General features: G+C 46.9%; 1 protein-coding gene across 1 annotated transcript in view; it reads left to right on the forward strand.

Moving 5' to 3' along the window:
• Window positions 1-8,206, forward strand: part of RNF145 (ring finger protein 145) — a 104,736-nt gene extending 96,530 nt beyond the window's left edge. Inside the window, exons 9-11 of the mRNA XM_060240225.1 lie at window positions 1,954-2,101; window positions 2,854-3,210; window positions 6,546-8,206. Coding sequence (XP_060096208.1) covers window positions 1,954-2,101; window positions 2,854-3,210; window positions 6,546-6,971 — 931 coding nt within the window. The 3' untranslated portion in view covers window positions 6,972-8,206. The remainder of the gene's footprint in view (window positions 1-1,953; window positions 2,102-2,853; window positions 3,211-6,545) is intronic.
• Window positions 8,207-20,625: the final 12,419 nt, after the last annotated feature.

Raw genomic sequence — 20,625 nt, forward strand, 5'->3', positions numbered from 1 at the left:
TTAAGTCATGAGTAAGAAGCAAGATGACATGGCTGCTGAATAATAATGATGCTGCGACAGCTATCTGAGCACTCCCCCCCCCATCTGTTGAAATGGAAGACTTGAACACATTCAAAATAATAAGAATTGATTCATTACTACAGTGTATGTTGCTTAGTTGGCATGCATAGCCCCACCCCAGCAGATGCTCTTTGATGCAAGCTATGGCTGACTTAAAGTGAAGAAGCAATCTTTTGTGTTGCCTACTGATAAAATCAGATGAGCTGAGTTTCAGAGATTCAGCAAGTGCCAAAGTAGAGGAGGCACTGTCCCCCTCCCCAGTGCTGGTTCAGCCACTGATGTGACACTGTCTGTCAGCTGGTGTAGGAGCCTACATGGGCATGGAAGCAGCATCCTAGAACATTATCAGAGACAGACACATGACCAAATGGATGGTGACTTGTGGGCAGTATCTATTTCAGAGCAGGTGAAAGTCTTGCATTCCTAAACAGAGATATACCTTTCTAAGACCATTGACTTTCAGTAGCTTTAAACCGTTGTAACTCTGCTTAAGACTGCAGCATTACTCAACTAGTTTATTATACTACAGATGTCAGCCTACAGGCCAATATTAAACTAAATCAAGAAAAAATAAATCCCATTGTCCTAGAAGTTGCCATGTTTACGTTTTCATGGCCAGAGGCTGTTTTTTCTGTTTTTAAAGGGCTTTCAGGCTGTTATTGGCTTATAGGGATAGAAAGTCATCTCCCACTTCTTAGTGGCAACAGGAAGAAGGGCAGTTGCATCCTCTTTGACTTCTTGGAAATAATCAGGACTGACATTGTGCTGAAAGCTGCTGTTTTTTAAACATGTACCCTCAGTAGAATAATACTATGTTCTAAGGTGATGTGGCCATGACCACCTTAGAGAAATTCTAGTTTTTATAGCACAGGGGTGGCCAAACTTGCTTAATGTACAAGCCACATAGAATAAACATCAAATGTTTGAGAGCCATAAGACATAAACATCAGTTGTTGGAGGGAGGGAAGGAAAGGAAAGGAAGGTAGGTAGGTAGGTGGGGAAGGAGAGATGGAAATAAGGCAACTTTAAGTGTCTTCTCCAAACCAGCCAATGGGGCAGTGGGGGCTTCAAGAGGCACACAATATGTGTAAAAGAGCCACACGTGGCTCCTGAGCCACAGTTTGGCCACCCCGATAAAGCACCTGGGAAGAACTGATCACGTTAGTTTGTGATAAAGCTTCATAGTTTGTCCAGGCTGTTTTGCTTGATATTACTCCTTTGAAGATACTGTTGTCAGTCTCTAATGATTCACTTTCTGAGTAAAGGAATATGAGATTTAGAACCTCTTGTTCAGAACTGCTTTAGGCACTCTGTAGCTGATATGACCCATGCATCTCCTGTAACAAGATCACTTCAGATTTCACATGCTTTTCTAAAAATATCCCCCCTGCCAGACACACACATACATCTTGTTGGTCTCTAAGGTGCTTCTAGACTCTGCCTCTTCTTCTGTAGACCAACATGGCTACCCTTCTGAAACTTGCCTCTGTAATAGTAAGGGAAGATGTGGACCTTGATGCGCTCTAAGTCTCATCACAGCTTGAATAGGGGAAGTATCTGAACAGCTTTTGAAATATTTCCTGAAAGTTACTTAACAACTAGTTCAGCTTGATGAGGTGTATGAGGCAATTTTTCTGCAACATTTTTCATGCCTTGCCTGGGTAGCTGATTAGAGATTTTTAATGTTAAAGAACAGTGAAGCACATATGGATATTGTTCAGATACCTTCAGGAAAGATAATGTAAAATTCTCCAGTGTGGAAACCTTCAGCAGGAATCAGTAGCCAGAGTCTCTACTGAGAGGATGCTGCTAACTAAGTCAATTCTGACTCCAGTCACAGGTGCAAGTGCTGATTCCAATTTTAAAGGAGAATATTGCCTTGTTGTTTTTCAGGAGCCTCTGGAAGCATTTTCGTGCTGTTAGTCTGTGCTTGTTCTTGCTGGTCTTTCCAGCTTACATGGCCTACATGATCTGTCAGTTTTTCCATATGGATTTCTGGTTGCTGATCATTATTTCTAGCAGCATACTCACCTCCCTTCAGGTAAGCCATAATAGCATGTTGAATTTAGTTGAAGTCTATTAGCAGAGATGAGCTGATCCTACAGCTCTGGGCCATTTATTATTGGATCCCTCTCTCCTTTTGGAGATTCAGTATGAAGATCTGTCAGGAGATTCAGACTGTTCCAAAGAGTTGGCAAAGACCACTCAGAATTAATCACTTTTACAATTCACTGGCATGTACCCAACCACACAGGTCCTTCACTGGAATGGCATTTCTGTTTGTGGAAGAGAGTGCAGCAATTTCTCTTGATTTCTCCCTCCCTCCACTACAGACCCAGTTTCGTGCTCTGAATTGCTGCACTCCCCCAAGAAAAAAAATTGGGTGAGGGGAGAACTCAATGGGCAAGCAGCAGAGGAGAAAGCAGGAAAGCTCATAGATCACTTGATATATACACACACCATTAATTTCAGACTGATCTAAGCATTTGTTAACTCTTTTATTGAATTCAGTGTAACTTAAAAGTACTTAATTTTTGCTGGAGTGTGCATTTGTTTGTATCTGTTATATTGAAGTTGGCAAGTTTCTCTTTTAACATTTCTTTTAAATAGTAGTAATAATAATAACTTTTATTTATATCCCGCCCTCCCCGCTTGTGAAATAGAAATTCCTTGTGAAATAGAAATTTACAACAACATTTCTTTATTAGTATTCAGGTGCTTTATTGGGTTATAGATACTGGGAGGTTCTAGTCTTGGAACTTGAGTCAGATTGTGCATTCTTTCTTCTTCCAGGTACTTGGAACACTTTTCATTTACGTTTTGTTTATGGTTGAGGAGTTCAGGAAAGAGCCAGTAGAAAACATGGATGATGTCATTTATTACGTGAACGGCACCTATCGATTACTAGAGTTCCTCGTAGCACTCTGCGTCGTGGCATATGGTGTGTCAGAGACTATCTTTGGAGAGTGGACTGTGATGGGTTCGATGATCATCTTCATTCACTCCTATTACAATGTGTGGCTTCGTGCTCAGTTAGGGTGGAAAAGCTTTCTTCTCCGCAGAGATGCTGTGAATAAGATTAAATCACTTCCTACTGCTACCAAAGATCAGTTGGAACAACATAATGATATCTGTGCCATCTGCTATCAGGTATATAATATGTGTCCAGATAGAGATTACTTAGAGTGTATCTTCTTTCTTTCTTTTGGCAACATGTAGGCTGCCCTGATCGTCAGAACATTTAGTCAGGAAACTGATTCTGTTCACATATGTGCAAGGATAGCCTGGTGATAGAAGCATTTCTATGAGTATAATGATTTCCAGCCATAAAACATGACGTTTGCACCTCCTGTTGCAGTCCAGAATGCCCCCAAGAGCAGGAGGGGGAGGGGGATGAACAAGTTGCACTCCATGGGCAGGAATCTTTTCATCTGTGGAAATGCAGAGGTAGCTCCATGACATTATATGTGGGGCAGATCCTCCGAGCCTGTGTGCATGATGGACTTGATTCTTCTTCAAAAAAGGAAGGGGAGATTGTATGTGCTGTGGTCAGAACTCTGTGTGATGTATTCATATCACACATTATGTAGAAGATGGTGGCCATGTGCTAATTCTTATATCAAACAAGTTGCACTGCCAGCTAAGCAAAATGAACTGGACCAGTTTCTGCACCATTAAATTGGGTGACTTTTCAAATGATGGAGCTGTTTCTGTAATTTTGTAAGATTCATCACCTAGGCTTCTGTGTAAATTGTGGTTTAATGTCAGATGCTTTGTAAAGCTGGAAACAATGTTGGCTGCTTTATATTCAGGGCTTTAAATTGTTGCCTGCAGCTGAGATGGCTCGCAGGCTGCCTATTGAAAACAAGATGCTGACAAGCCTGAACTGGCAACTTTTAATGACAGTGACACCAGGCTGTTCAGTCATTTTGTATCAGTTTCTCTTTTGTAGAAAGTCTAGTCAGTTTTACTGGCTTGCACTCTTACCTCTGCTTCCATCTCTGTCTTTGCAGGATCCATTTAATCGCCAAGGCCTATTCTCTTAAAGAATCGGTTGGTCAGCAATGAAACACCATTCAGATTAGGCTTAGACTTTCATGGAAGCAGAAGTAATGAAATGAAAAGAACTCCGAAAGTGACATTTATGTTACCCCTTAAGCTTTAAATTCTGTTTATGCTTATTTTCTTGTGTGTAGTGGTTGTGACTATGATGATATTGGATTTATATTCCACCCTCCACTCCAAACCTCAGAGTCTCAGAGTGGCTCACAAATTCCTTAATCTTCCTCCCCCACAACAGACACCCTGTGAGGTGGGTGGGGCTGAGAGGACTCAGTGCTGCTCCAGCATCCAGTTACCTTTCAGGAGGGGGATGGAATGTTGGAGCATGCGGGTGGGTATCCCAAGCAGGGAACAAGGAAGGGCCTCTACAGGCTGTCACCACTCTAGTATGGGTCTGTCCGGGAGGGCCCAGAGCATCCACCTGACCCCTGTGTCTTTCTTCTCATCAAGTCCCTTTTATCTGTGACCAAAGAAATGTGAGGACCCAGGCAGTATAACAACAATGTATTTATTATAAGTGCTCAAGAACAAACAAGTGGGTTGTAAAATTATTGCAGTAGAGAAATCGGAAAAAGCAGTAAAAAGTGGTACAAAGAAAAATAAAAGCCCCAATGCTACTCACTCACCCCTCTTTGGATGAGGGAATTCTCCTGACTGCAGCCTCTTCCCAGCTGCAGGCTTTCCCCAGCTAGGCTTCTTGGCCTAGGCCCAGGGCATGACAGAGGGAAACACAGCAGATTATTCAGGGAGAATGCATCGGTAGTCTGGGTCTGTTTCAGTAAAAAAGCAGAGGATTAGATGGATAGTTCTGCCGGATAGCATGGTAAAGTAGTTTACCTTTACTTATGGGAGAGAATAGAGTGCCTGACTGTGAGGTCTGTCTTTGGTGATAAGCAGACCTTTTACCTTCTAGTCTGACTTTTGGGAAAAAGCAAGCTGGGGTGGGTGAAATCCTGTGTGTGTAAAAGAATCCAACCTAGTGGCTAGTCAGTGAAAGCCTGTTTGTACCTGAAAGTATTGAAAAGATTTCAAACTGCACTCTGAAGCCATAACTAACTTAAATTTAAGTGGTTGGGCGAGGTTTCTCTTTTGACTCTGGAAATTTGTGGTGCTGTTCTGTTATTTAAAACCAATCTGTAAATAAGTAATTCTTCTTTGTTATTTACATACAACTCCTTTCTCAGTGGTCTCCATGTTCATTACAAAATTTACTTCAAAGCAGCGAACCGAAAGCCTTTTCACTTGCTGCCCTAAGAGCATCTTGTAATTAGGAGGAAGGTTTACTGTTTAAAACAAACCTTGTCCCCCCAAATCATAAGAGCTCCATGGGTCCCCTCAGTTGGTAAAAAAGGCCTGTCATGGACCAATTGTCTGGATAAATATAAGACAGCTTCTTACAGATTCAACAGCTTGACAGGCTCTCCTTGTATGAGTTTGACTTAAAATCTATGGAAGGGCATGGGCCACTTGGATGCACTTTATTTAGCTCTTGTGGCCACAAACACTAGGCCTTTGTGGGAAGTTCAGTGTGTTGAATACAGGACCAGAACCCCTAAAGCCATGTTGAGGGAAGGGTAAATCCTTCATCTTGCTACTACAGTATATGGTTACTTACTTGGTTGCCCATGCATTCCCATATATGTAACTTTTATTTTACATTTGAATGCTCTAACATGTTGTTAACAAGTTTGCTAGTGGCTTCTCTTTCTAAATCCTATATACAGGCCTGTAGACTAAAGTAATGGTTCTTTTATGGCCCAACAGCCCAGGTTCTGCATCAAGACAAGAAGAGTATTGCAACTGGTGTAAAATGTGTACATTGGAAAGACATGCACAATTTATTTTGCTGTGTTTTGTATTTTGTGTCATGAATTTTGTATTTTTGTGTCTGCTAGTCATGAGAAGATTAAGGGCACTGAAGCCTTATTCCCAACCAGCTGCTGAAAAGCATCTTCAGGCGCCTCTTTAATTTTTCAGATTTTAGCAGACATTCCCCATGTTCTTTCAATAATACCTTCTCAGCCATAAGAACTAGAAACTAGCTTTTAAAATGAGAATTGAAAGTATCAAGAAACTGAATTCTTCACCCTCTAGTGCAGTCAGTTCTGCTTATGTAGATTGTAAATATTTAATAACTTCTTCCATATGCTGTATTTGCTTAGAATTGAATGCTGTATTCTGCTGTTCTCATGTCAAGTGAATCCATGTTAAGAATGGGAATAGCTTTGGATCCATGATAAATCAAACATAATGACTAGCTCCATCTTTATCTTGGCTTAACTTTAGCAGTTAATTCTAGCCTTAGTTGAGATTTTGGTTGAAGAATGGTGTACAAATATTGGAATCAATCAGCTAGGGTTGCTTCAGGAGGGTGTTTTAGCAGTTGAGTACTATATGATCCGTCTCCTTTTTTCTCACTTCAGGACATGAAATCTGCAGTCATCACTCCTTGTGGCCACTTCTTCCATGCAGGCTGCCTTAAGAAATGGCTGTATGTGCAAGAGACCTGCCCCCTGTGCCACTGCCAACTTAAAAACTCAACTCAACTCCCAGGGCTTGGATCAGAGCTGGTGCCACAGCCAAATCCTGGAGCAGAACAAAATACTGTTCAGCAAGAGGCAACAGAAACTCCTGGTGTAGAACACCAGAAAAGGGCATCTGTTGACAATGGACAGGCTGTCAAAGGTTTGGGTATCCTGCAGGACTCTTCGGACACTACGGATGAGTCTGTCATTCCAGATGATGCCTCTGCATGTGAAGTCAGCCTGGCAGAAAGTGCCATGGAAGAACTGGCTAAAGAACAGGAAGAGATGTTAACACGAGGCCTTGGGGGTTGTATCCAGAACTGAACAAGCAGAGAATAGTGCAAGGAACACTCCAGGGTCCTTTGACTGAGCAGACAGAATCCTACTCTTCGTTGTCTTGGAGAAGTTTAACTCTCAGTATGCTGGCCAAAATGTATCTATACTATCCCATGCTGATTTCTGTGAGCTGCTTGGTTTACAGGGCTGCCAGTGCAATCCACTGGGAACTATTTTAGAAGCTGCCATGTTGCAAAAAAGGGGGGCAGAAACTGAGAAATCACAATTGAGTATTGTCAGAAGGGAAAGTTGTAAGAAAAATAAGAATGAGTGGGGTGGGGTGGGGTGGGAATGAAGAGAGCCAGGTTAGTTGGTGGCGGGGAGAGACAGTGTTGCTTAAGTGGAGAAGGAAGAATCAAATAGAAGGATGAGAAAGATGTGTTTGGATCTCTGGGCTTTGGTCTCTCTGCAGTGGTGAGAGCTCCGCCAAAATCATTGGCAAAGATTCTGTAGAGCACTGAAGGAGTCTCAACATTGATTGTGTTGGGAATGGTGCTTCAGGCATGTTGGTTTAGGGCAGCTGCATTTGCATTTGTGTAATCTATTGCAACTCTTGACTTTTTACCACAGAGTTGTCAACACTTAAATGTTTTTGTGAATGAACATTCTGGGCAGCATGGGCTGTGTGAAGTAAACTAAAGCTCCAGTGAACTCTCTTGACTACCAACAGAATGGAGGAGAGATGTGGGAGGAGCTTTAGGATGCTGATTGAAGCCTCTAAGTGCTGTTCAGTTTGGTCTAGTGTCTAACTTCTTGCAGCTGAATTGAAGCAGTATTAATCTCCTGGCAATATTTGCACCTTTTGGGAATGAGTACATAATCTGTATGATCAAATGCCGCAAATGCCACTCCTAAAGCTGTTAATAGGATTTGCACCTTCCCCCCCTCTTTTCTTTGACATATTTTTTCTCCTCTTTTCCCCTCTTTTCTTTGACATATATGTGTATTTAAATTTTTACATTCATCATGGCTTTCAGGTAGAAATAGGGATTGGGGGAGGGATGGGAGCTGGTGAATTTTTTATGTGAATTTTGATATGAAAAGGAACTAGTCACTTATTTATACACTAGGCTTGGCTCAAACAAAGTGTGTTTTTTGTTTTCTTCAAAAGTTGTTGTTCCTAATGTGAAATGTGACATTATTTTATTTTTTAGTAGTGAACTTGGATGTAGACTAACAGACATAACTGAATGTCTCAATAAAATACATTTGAAGATTTTTTATATCTGGGTGTGGCGTTTTCTTTACCTCATGTGTTTGAAGATGAGTAAGCATGGTGGAAGCTACATAATTAATCCCAAGAGGTTCTTAAATAAGAAAATAAGACTCTTACTGTATAAGACCAAGGTCCACCTAATTCAGCTTCTGGTTTCTCAGATGATTTTAGTCAAAGCCAACTTCGTGCAATACACTCTCATGGTTGGGTGAACTTGGAGGCCTTTAGAGACAGTATTCATTTCCTGAGAGCATGGAAATGACCAGCTTTTAGTGTCTTTCTTACCTTTAGTGGCACTCTAGATATTCCTTAATAGTAATGCACAATAAACTGCAAGAAAAGGCATGCTTCTTCACTCAAGGTAAATTAAAGGTTTTCTCAAAGCCAAGTCCCCGCTGCAACAGACCTTGTTAATATATTAATGTATAATTTACACAAACAGGTGACACCAAACCTAGAAAGGAGAGAAATTACAAGGTTCACTACTATTTTGTGTCCACTGGCATCAGAGGCCTATGAAAAATACAAGGGGATTTGCAAGGTATAATTTCTTCTGGTAATATATGAGTGTAGATAGCTTTTCGAAGCTATTGGGGGGAGGGGGGGAGATTGCCGTCAACTCCATAAAGCAGGTGTTGGATTACAGTTGAAAGTGGCCTAGTGCTTAATTTGTGCTTATATATTCCAAAAATACGTGCTGTAAAAATAAAGGTAAACTGCCTTTCAGCCATGCAGACAGCATGAGCAAAATAATGGATTTTAAACAATGGTTAAGTTGGGCATCTATGATGGACCCCTGGCACTTCCCCACTTTTCTCGCCAGAAATTAGTTCTCAGCTGTGACTGAGCAGCTCCAAGTGGTGTGGTTTTCGTTAGTGTTTAAAAGATCTATCTTCTTCATGGTTGTGCATCACCCATGAGATAGTGTGCCTGCACTGACCCTGTTTGGAAGTGAGTCTCCCTGAGAGAGGGTGAACTGAGGGAGTGACCATCAGGAGGAAATTTCACTCCTGCACTTGGAGCAGTTTGAAAACACCATCCAGGGCCCTTCCATGAGCAGTCCAAGGAAAGGAGATGAGCAGAGGAGGGGGGAATCCAAAGAAAAGGAAAGTCTGCTTTTTTCCCCTCTGTTTTTATTTATTATTTTCTTTTGAGCAAGCATAAGAGACAAATATAGAAATGGATTAGAAGTGGCTATTTGAAAAAGGGAAAAGTTAACAAAAGTACCAGCTGGAGTGAGGAGATTGATTGATCAGTCAGAAGAGAACTAGTGGGATGTCCATGCCCACTCTGGTGAGCATGTGTGGTGGGGTTCCAGCACATGCCCACTGGAGTTGGAGCACAAAAATTCCTTGGCTTGTTAAGTACCAATTGGGGTCAGCACAGACACACTATCCCATGGGTGTGAATTCACAGAAGACCAATCAAAGATCATCAGTTGCAGGTAACAGAAGACCACTTGAAGATCATCAGTTACAGGTAAGCAACCTGTTTGTCCCATCTCAGCCCAGAAACTTGATGGGAAAAGCAGGAGCCCTCTTGATCTTTGTGGTCTCTGTGCAATCACACACTTGGGTGCTGCATTCATACAGAAGCACACCTTGGAGTTTAAAAACCTCCAACACCAGGATTTTGGCACATTTCCTTCTGCCCTTGGGGAGCAGGCAGGCAATATGCATGCCTGAAGCTGAGGGAAGGTGCCAACCCACTCAGTTCCATTTTTTCAGTTGTGATTAGAGCATACCTTGTTAAACGCTCCTTTCTGAGGCTCCTTTTGCTTTTGTTTTCAGTCATTTTTCACTTTTTTTCTTGGATTTCCTCCTTCATTTGCTTGCTCTAAAAAAAAGAGAGATGTTCATGAGTTTTTCCCTCAAAATTTCCCCTGATGACACCCCCCTTCTTTCTCTGTCTCCTCATAGCACATGGAAGGCTCTGTATTTTTTTAAATGTTGCACCTGTTACTGAGCTAAGATCCCATCAATGAATGGCCACAGTTTTTGCCTTCTTTGCTGGAAAGGGCCATCATACTGATTCTTGTGAGTTTTGTGCCAGATTCACTTGTGTTATTCAGAAGATCATCAGGGATCAAACAATACGTATCCTGATTGTACCACGATGGCCCAGGCAGCCATGGTTTCTGATCCTCTAGCTGTCTCACCAAAATTACCATATATTTCCACTGGTTCAGGATCTTCTATCATTGCAAGGAAATAGGGTTCTTCATCACAAACCAGGATTCTTTCACCTCATAGCCTGGTTCATTAAATCTTGATTTTTTTTTCTCCCCAAGTTCAATATGTCGTAGATAATGCCCGCAAGCCAAGTATTAAATGCACCTACTCAGCTAAGTGGAGATGTTTTTCTATTTTTGCAAAAAATGAAGGACTTAGAAAACAGAGTACATCTCTGACATTTGCTCTCCCCACGCGCCCCCCCCCCTGCCACATTTAATGTCTCTTCAATGTTTAGGTCTTGGCTTTTCTTCATTGAAATTTCATTTGGCAGCAATTTCCACTTTTCATGATCCAGTGGATTGTAGTTCTCTTTTTTCTCACAGATTGACCAAAACATTCCTTAAGTGTCTCCTGCACCTTCACTTTCCAATTAAACATATAATGGCCCCCATGGAGTCTCTATCTGATCCTCTCCCAACTCATGGGAAAGCCCATTGAGACTATGGCCACCACATCTCCCCATCTTCGGTCATGGAAGATGGTTTTCCTAGTGACAATAGCTTCTGCCAAACAAGCAAGCAACCTTGCAACTTTCTGTTCACAAGGACAAGGTACTGCTCCATCCAGTTCCATCTTTCCTGCCAAAGGTGGTATCTTCTTTCCACCTTTCACAGCCCATAGTCCTCCATTCTTTCCAAACCCTGTTGATGAGCCCCAAAGTTCTCTTTATACTTTGAATGTGCATAGGTCTACCTTGACTGCACTAGGTCCTTCAGAAAAGACATGAACTTATTTGTGGCTTCTGGCAAGCTGAATAAGGGCTCTAAAATCTCCTCCCAAGGACTAGCCAAATGGATCATGTCTACCATCTTGCTTTGTTATGAGCTAGCTAAGCAACCTCTGCCCATTCACTTGCACACCCAATCTACTAGGACTGTGTCTACATCAGCTGCTCTGTTTGGTGATGCCTTCATTGAAATACAGCAGCTACTTGGTCTTCTCAAGCCACTTTGGTCTCACATAATGCTTTGTATGTGAGAACATGACATGACATATCAATTAGACAGACAGTGCTTCGATCCATCTTTACCTGACCTGTTTCTCAAGGTAACCTGTAGAATAAATAACAATACAGTTTATTGCTCTAAATATTAACCATCAGTCATGGTGTTCTGTATGCATGATTTTGGTTTATACTTTCAGTGTACTTCAGGTGCCTCACAGCTGTTTCTGATCTGCCAGCACCCATCATCCAGTCTGTCTGAGCTCACTAACCACCCAAGCATGCGACTGCACTGAGACCACAATGAAGATAAACGGGTTTCTTACCTGTAACTTTGATAAACTTTGAGTGGTTATCTGTGCAGTCACACATGCCATCCTTACTTCTGGCATCTCCTGTCTACTTACTGTTGTTGATGGGACTTACCACTTGCGGCAGATAGAACTGAGTGGGTCGGCACCTTCCCTCAGTTCCAGGCATGTGTACTGCCTGCCTGCTCCCCAGGGTGAATGGAAGCACACCAAAATCCTGGTGTGCTTTTTAAACCCAAGGTGAGCTTCTGCATGGATGCAGTACCCAAGTGTGTGACTGCACAGATGACCACTCAAAGATCATCAGTTACAGGTAAGTGACATTTCTCCCCTTTCAAATGGCACTTGAGACAGTATAATATTCAAACAAAAAATAGCTATTTTATTTAGCAGGCAAGGATAGAATAAGTGTAGTCAGGAGATGGAAATGCTGATGTAAACATTGTTAAAAAAAAGATTGTACTTCTTTTAACAATCCAAATAGTGTTGTTGAAGCTTATTTTTATATATTCTTGGATCTTAACAGTGAGTGTTTGACTATTTTAGTTACAATTACAATGATGTTCATATACTTTTGTATGACTCTTCAGGTTTATTGGAGATAGCCTCTATTTGTGTACCTAAACTCCCCCCCTTTTGGAAAAGACAGGTTGCTTACCTGTAACTGTAGATCTTCGAGTGGTCATCTGTGCATTCACACTTGTGGGATACTGCGCCTGCGCTGGTCCCCGATCGGTATCTGTAAGAAAGCCCGGGAAAGATTTCCGCGGACGGCGCCACTGGGCATGCGCCGGCGTCCCACTGCGCACGCCCAACGGCGCCACCGCGGGAATCCCACCAGTTCCTTCTTGACCGCTGAAAGCCCCTAAGGAAGGGAGACCGTCAGCAGTGGGGAAGGAGGGTGGGTAGTGTGAATGCACAGATGACCACTCGAAGATCTACAGTTACAGGTAAACAACCTGTCTATCTTCTTCGTGGTCTCTGTGCATCACACTTGTGGGAGATTAGCAAGCAAGGCATACCTGGAGGTGGGAAGACGGTCAACCGGAGACGACAGATTGTAGCACCGCAGTCCCCAACCGGGTTCTCTGCTGAGCATGCACGTCCAACGCATAGTGCTTCATGAAAGCATGCGGGGAAGACCAGGTAGCAGCTTTGCAGACATCAGCCAAAGACACGCCCTTCAGGAACGCCACCGATGTCGCCATCGCTCGTGTGGAGTGGCCACGCACAGGACCAGGCAGTGGCCTCTTCGCTAGGAGGTAGCAGAGCTTGATGGTCTCTGTCAACCACTTCGAGAATCTCTGTGAAGAAATCTTGTCACCCAGTCTGGGCGCAGTGTATGAAACGAATAACTGCTGGTCCCTGCGAAAGGACCTAGATCGGCTTAGGTAAAAAAGCAGGGCACGCCTAACGTCTAGGGAGTGTAGCCTCCGCTCCTCGTCCGAGGAGGGGTTCGGGAAAAAGGCGGGCAGCCACACTTCCAAATTGAGGTGGAATTGGGAGGGCACCTTAGGGAGGAAGTTGATATCAGGGGCCAGGGAGACGCCAGACTCTCTAAAGGCTAGGTAGGGGTAGTCACAACGCATCGCCGTGAGTTCCCCCACACGGCGCGCGGAGGTGATGGCCACTAAGAAAGCAGTCTTCCAGGACAGAAGCTGCAGGGAGCATGAGGCCATGGGTTCGAAGGGACGCCTGGTTAGTCTGTCTAGGACTAGTGACAAATCCCACGGCGAGGTGGGGAGCTTGGATGGTGGATGCAGCTTAAATAGCCCCTTCATGAACTTCTTGGACTGGGGGTGGGCGAAGACAGAGTACCCGCCCACAGGTTCGTGAAAAGCAGAAATGGCTGCCAGGTAGACCTTAATGGAGGAAAACACCAGGCCTGCGTCTACTAGGGACACCAAAAAGTCAAAGACTGCCGGCAGGCCTGCCTCCCTAGGTGCGAGTGGCCGGCCAGCCATGAAGTCCGAGAACCTCTTCCACTTCCTGTCATAGGATGCTCTGGTGGAGGGCTTCCTGCTATTTAACAGGACCTCCTGGACCCTACCCGAGAACTCTAAGGATCTATGTGCCACGCTGTCAGTTTCAGGTGTGGCACGTTGTGGTGAAGCACCAGCCCCCGTTGGGACGACAGGAGGTCTGGTTCCGCTGGGAAGTGGTAGAAGTTTCCCCGCGACAGGGTCAGTAGGGAGGCGAACCAGTTCTGGCGGGGCCACCAGGGGGTCACCAGGATACAGCGTGGCCTCTCCCTCGCTAACTTGTTTATTACCCTGGTCAGCAGAGGGAGAGGAGGGAACAGATAGAGGAAGCGGCCCTCCCACGGGATGAGGAGCCCGTCCCCCAGGGATGCGGGGTCTGCACCCCCTCTGGAGCAGAACATGGGGCACTTCTTGTTGTCTGCCGTGGCAAAAGCATCCAGCTGTGGGTATCCCCAGAGCTGGAAGACTGGCTGTAGGAATCGCCACTGAAGTTCCCACTCGTGTGGGGAGGCTCCCCCCCGCTCAAGGAGTCCGCTTGAATGTTGAGGACCCCTGGAAGGTGTGCGGCCTTCACGAAGACGTCGTGCTGGATGCATTCCGTCCACAAGTCTATCGCCAATGCACAGAGGCAGCGGGACACTGTCCCACCCTGCCTGTTGATGTACGCCAGAGCGGTGGTGTTGTCTGTGAGTAGTGCCACCGTCCTCCCTATCAGCTTTGGGCGGAAGGAACGAAGGGCAAAGTGAACCGCTAGCAGTTCTAGGTAGTTTATATGGTGCACTGCCAGCTTGGGAGGCCACGGGCCCCCCACACACAGGCCTTCCATGTGGGCGCCCCAGCCCCACTGGGAGGCATCCGTGGTGATGGTCACTGAGGGCGGTGGGAGGTGGAAAGGAGCTCCCTGGCAGATATTGTCTCTGGACTCCCACCACTGGAGCGATTGGAGCGTCGTAGGGGGAATAGTGAACCTCTTTCGAGGTGAGTCTTTGTTCGGGCGAAACTGACGAAGAAACCATAGCTGTAGGTCTCTCATCCTCAGTTTCGCGTAAAGAAGCACGCTTGTCGTTGCTGCCATCAGCCCCAGCATCCGCTGAAGCTGCTTTACTGTGCCCCAGCCTTGGCTCCGGAGCAACTGTACTGAGTTGGTGATGTCCTCTGCCCTCTGGGCGGGGAGAAATGCTCGATGGAGGTTTGTGTCCAGCACCGCCCCTATGAACTGCACTGTCCTTGATGGAGTGAGCTTTGATTTTTCCAGATTGACCTGCAGACCCAGGGCATCGAGAAGGTGCAGTGTGGCTGCGATGTGGGTAGACAGACTTTCCCTTGAATTGGCTACCAGGAGCCAGTCGTCTATGTATGGGAAGACTATCACCCCCTGCAGCCGCAGGTAGGCGGCCACGACACTCATCATTTTTGTGAACACCCTGGGTGCCGTGGAGAGCCCGAAGGGTAGTGCTGTGAACTGGAAGTGTTGTGGGCCTACCGCAAACCTGAGAAACCTTCTGAACTCTGGGTGGATGCTGATGTGAAAGTAAGCATCCTTTAGGTCTAGGGTGGCCATCCAATCTCCTTGGTTGATGAGGGGCAGGATGGACTGCAGTGTGGACATCCTGAATTTCCGATACAGGATGAATTTGTTCAGATTCCGGAGGTCCATGATGGGTCTTAGTCCCCCATCCCTCTTTGGGACTAGGAAGTAGCGGGAATAGAACCCACCCGTTCTGTCCTCCGATGGTATTTCCTCTATGGCTTGCTTCTGTAGGAGGGTGTCCACCTCCGCCAGCAGAGGTGGGGATGGGGGGGTGGTGATCACCACTGACCGGGTAGGAATCTGAGCAAAGTCTATTTTGTAGCCCTCTTGGATGATGGAAAGGACCCACCTGTCTGAGGAGACCAGCTCCCAGGCAGGCAGGAAAGGGCGCAGACGGATAGTGGGCTGGGTGGTGGCAACGAAGCGTGGTGCAGGAAAGTCAAAGCCCCTGCTTGGGGGGGCGGGTGCCCTTAGGCTTGCCTGATGGCTGGGCACTGTAGCGGCCTCTGTTGTTCCCCAAGTAAGCCTGCTTGTCGGGCTGTGGAGGGCGTGGTCGCCAGTGTTGGTCCGAGGATGGCTTATGTGGAGTTTTTCTCAACCAGGACCTGTTCCACTGTCTGGCTCTGGGTTGTCTGGGAAGTGGCTGCACCCCAAGGCTCCTGGAGATCTTGAGGTTCTTGTCCAGTTCCTGCAGTGCGTTATCTGTGGTGGAACTAAAGAGTCCGTCCCCCTCGAATGGCAGGTCTTCGATGAGTGCCCTGGTGTCTTGTTGCAGGGCGGTCGATCTCAGCCAGGAGTGCCTGCGGATGGAGACGGCAGACATGATTGCCGAGGCCGAAACGTCCACTAGGTGCTTGGCCGCCGTTAGTTGTTGCTTTGCGACCTTCTGGCCTTCGTGCAGTAGTGCCTTGGCAGTGGTTTTCTTGTCATCCGGTAGGGAAGACAGGAGGGGGGACAGTTGCTCCCAGATGGCGTATTGGTATCTGGCCATACAGGCCGTATAGTTCGATACCTTGGCGCCGAGGGACCCCGCCGAGTAGATCTTCCTCCCCATGGCGTCGAGTTTCTTCCCCTCCTTGTCAGGGGGGGTAGAATGCACCCTGCGTGACCTCGAGGAAGAGGAGACGATGGCTGAGTTTGGTTTTGGATGTGTGAATAAAAACTCAGCCCCCGCCTCCTGGACCTTGTACATGTGGTCCAGTTTTCTTGAAGACACCGGTGCCGAAGATGGTTTCTTCCACGGGTCCTTGAGCGCCTGGAGCATGACTTTGGTCATAGGGAGAGAGACGGCTGGAGACATGTCCCGCTGGATGATATCAAAAACACTATCATCCACGGTTGGCTTGGGTTGAGAGATGGGCAGGGAAATGATCGCTGCCATTCTCTTGATCATTTCCGCGTAGGAACGTAGGTCCTCAGAGGGCGAGACTGGGAGGTCTTCTGACGTGTTGGGATCCGGTGAGGGCTCCCAGGATCTCTCCTCGTCGCTCTCCGACCCCGATGGCGAGGACTCTCCTCGGCCCGAGCGTTCCGATAGTGATGGCTCCCTTCGTGGCGACCGTGTCGGTGTCAGTGTTCGGCGCGGGGGCTCCGTCGGTGAGACGCGTTTGTCGTGAGGAATCGGGGCCGATCCCTGAGGTTGCTTGGACTGATGCGATGTCCTGGAGAACGAGGAAAGCTCAGATCGATGCTCCCAGTCCGGGTGGTCGAGTGGCTGGTGCCAGTGATATTGGGGGCAGCAGGGATACGTCGATTGCCACCGATGGTGGTCCCAGTGCGGCATCGCTGGGTAGTGGCGTGGCTCGACTGAAGGCTCCCTTGGTCTCACGCGCTTGGGCGCCGCAGGCGTTGTCACGTCGACCGGTGGTAGTGACTCGACGTCCGATGCCGAGTCGAAGCTCCGCCGACGAGATGCCACCGATGGAGACCGACGGGTTAGGTCGATCTCCACTTCGTGTGTTGAGGGCTGTAGCCGATGGTCGCTGGGCCCAGGCGTCGGTGAGTTACGATGCCGATGCGCGCTAGCCCGTGGGGTTGGAGGGCTGCGTGGCCGATGACCGCTAGCCCTTGGTGTTGGAGGGCTGCGTTGGCTTCTCGCGCTAACCCCTGGAGTAGCGGGGGTGCGGAGAGGAGAGGAGGGAACCCTTCTCACTGGTTCGGTGCCGATCGGTGCCGACACATCGGGAGGAGGCGGAGGAGAGCGTGGCCGTTTTCGCTTCTCCTTGCTCTTCGCCTTCTTAGAGGATTCACGTCCCGGATCCTCTCTTCGTTTCTTCTGAGGCCGCTCGACCGACTCGTCGGGGGGCCGTTTTGCCGACTGTTGCTCCTTCTGTGGGACATCGACCGGGGCCGCATCGGCCGATGGGGCCTTCGGAGTTTGGGCGGCAGCCATTTTCGGTACCGATGCCGAGGAAGACGCCGATTGTTTCGGAGGGCGAAGCGCCGAGGCAGTTAGCGCGGCCGAGAGTCTAGCCGCCCTGTTCTTTCTGGTTTGCTTCGAAAAGCGAAGGCAGTGTGGGCAGGCTTCCACGCGGTGTCCTTCGCCGAGGCAGAGCAGGCACAGAGAATGGCCGTCGGGAGAGGCGATTTTCTTCCCGCAGGCCTGGCACCTCTTAAAGAACCCCCAACGGCTGTCCATAGACAGCGGTCGCTGGGAATGACCTCTCAGAGTCCTCTGAGAGGAGGAAAAAAACTAGGGGCGAGAGGGGGGGAGTCCCGGAGGACAAAAACCCCGCCACGACACGCACCCGAACAACAACGCACTTTTTTTTTTTTCTAACTAACTACGGAACTAACTAACTACTACACTACAGAAAAACAATAAACAGGCTAATATTTACAGGAGGCTCAGGGAAAAAGGGGGTAGAAAAAACCCAAAGCTCACCGACCGGGAACACGAGGAAAAACGCAGCTCTTCGCGCAGCGGTCAGAAAGGAACTGGTGGGATTCCCGCGGTGGCGCCGTTGGGCGTGCGCAGTGGGACGCCGGCGCATGCCCAGTGGCGCCGTCCGCGGAAATCTTTCCCGGGCTTTCTTACAGATACCGATCGGGGACCAGCGCAGGCGCAGTATCCCACAAGTGTGATGCACAGAGACCACGAAGAAGATCCACTGTTTATTTCACTATCCCAAGGTGTCTAAATATGATTCCCTTCACAACAGACCAGCACGCTTCTCAAAGCAAAATCCTCTGTGTAACTGGGCAGGAATTATTCTTCTCCACAGAAGATATAACCCTTTTCTTTTGGCCTGAATGGGAGTTTCAACATACTGCACAATCACCCTTGCCAAAATTTTAATCCCAGTTCTGGTGTCTGATTTCAGTTTAGGTTGACTCACAGATGTTCAGTTCTGATACTGAATTCTTCCTCAGAATTCATAGAAAGCAGTTAAGGCAAGGAGTCATTTCCCTTCACTGTCTGGTGAACCTGTCTGACTGACTCAGACTCAGTGACTCCAACTGGTTCTGCCAGAAGCCAACTCACTGATTGTCTGACTTCCCCAAAGACAAATTGGCCAAAGGACTCCCAAAAAAGGCCATGCCCTCAGCAATCAGCTAATCATATAGTTCTCAGCAGGCGCTGGCCAATCAGAGGAAGGAGGGGGAGGGAGCAGCCTGCCACTCAAGCCTCCATTCCAGTGAAAAGTAAACTTTTCACCTCCCAGCTCTCTGAAATAGCTGCACTATGAAACCTGTTGTTAAGGGCAGTCCGTCACAACATCTTTCCAACATCTGGATAAAAGTATAGAAATGCAATTACAAAAAAAAAAATGTAATTACAAAAATGCCTGGAAGACATTTAGGTAAGAAATGAGCAAGAGCCTATTTGCCCCAACCCTAATCTGGAATTAAATTCAGAAACCAAAATAATATCCAGACATCCACTAGTAGTCCAAGCATTAGTCTGGTGGTTCTCTTTGATTAAGCCCACCTTGAATTTCTGGTTTGGAGGCCTCCAGAAAATACCAGAGTCCTGCATGGTCTGACATTTCTGCTACTATTTGAAGCCAGTTTATGTGGTAAAGGAGCACAATAAATGTAGAAAGCATGAGAGTTTCTTGGTCTGGCATAGAGTTATAGTAGTCTGATCTGGAGGTGACCGTTGCATGGATCATTGTGGCTAGGTTGGGATGTGATAGAAGGGGAGCCAGTTACCAGGCTTGGTGAAGGTGGAAAAATGCTCCTTGGCAATATGCATGACTTGGGCCTCCATCAAGAGGGAGGTGTCCTTTGTCATGCCCAGGCTTTTGACAGACAGCACTGGTATTAGTGGAGCTCTGTCAAGAGCCAGTAATTTGCACTCTGATCCCAATTCTGTTCTCCCCAGCCACAGAACTTCTGTCTTTGATTGATTCAGCTTCAACCAGTTCTTTCTTAGCCAACCCACATGGCCTCCAACCTCCCTGGTCAGATTTTGTGGAAGTGTGTCTGTCTTGTTGCCCAACAATAGGTACAGCTGGGTATCATTTGCATATTGATGACACCCAAGCCTGAAACTCCTTGCCAGCTGGGCAAAGGGGTGCATGTAGATGTTAAACAACATCAGGGAGAGGAGTGCCCCTTGTGCAACCTGCTGTCCCTGACTGCAAAGAAAGGAGGAAAGCCACTGAAGGGCAACCTCATGTATTCCCTCGTCAGCAAGGCGTTTCATAAGGTCATAAGATCAGAATTGACTGTGTCAAATGCTGCTGTGAGGTTGAGTAACAACAGCAGCATCAACCCACCTTGATCCAGTTTCTAAGGAGATCATCATCTGTCAGGGCAACCAGCACAGACTTCATCCCATGGCTAGGGTGAATGCCAGACTGGAATAGGTCTAGTGCCAATGTGTCCTCCAGGAACCCCTAGAGCTGCTTAGCTACCACTCTCTCAATTACCTTATCCAGAAATGATAAGTTTGAAACTGGGCGGTAATTGGCTGGATCTGAGGGATCCAAAGAGTGGTACAACCACAAGCTGTCCTTGAAAGGGCAGCTTCTGAGAGAGCTCTCACAGCCCCACCTACCTCACAGGGTGTCTGTTGTGTGTGGGGGGGGAGAGGTAAAGGAGATTGTAAGCCACTCTAAGACTCTGAGATTCAGAGTGGAGGGCGGGTTATAAATCCAATATCATCATCTTCTTCTTACCTCCCCCTGGCAGCGCCTACCTGAAAAAATTATGGCTCAGTTTCACCCTGTTTAGGCTGAGAATGAGTAACTAGCCCAAGATCACCCAACAAACTTTCGAGGCGTAGGGGTGATTTGAGTCTGCTTTCCCAGATCTGAGTCTGAAACTATTATCTTTACACTATATTGGCTTTCATGCTGCTGTTGAATAGTTACAAGTAACCAGTCCTGGGTGAGTTATGCAAGTCATGTGATATTAAGTCTACTGGTGACTACTGTCAGCTAGGGTTGCCAAGTCCCCCGCGTCCTGGAGCGGGGGA

This window comes from Heteronotia binoei, chromosome 5, assembly GCF_032191835.1.
Source record: "Heteronotia binoei isolate CCM8104 ecotype False Entrance Well chromosome 5, APGP_CSIRO_Hbin_v1, whole genome shotgun sequence".
Classification (NCBI taxonomy): domain Eukaryota; kingdom Metazoa; phylum Chordata; class Lepidosauria; order Squamata; family Gekkonidae; genus Heteronotia; species Heteronotia binoei.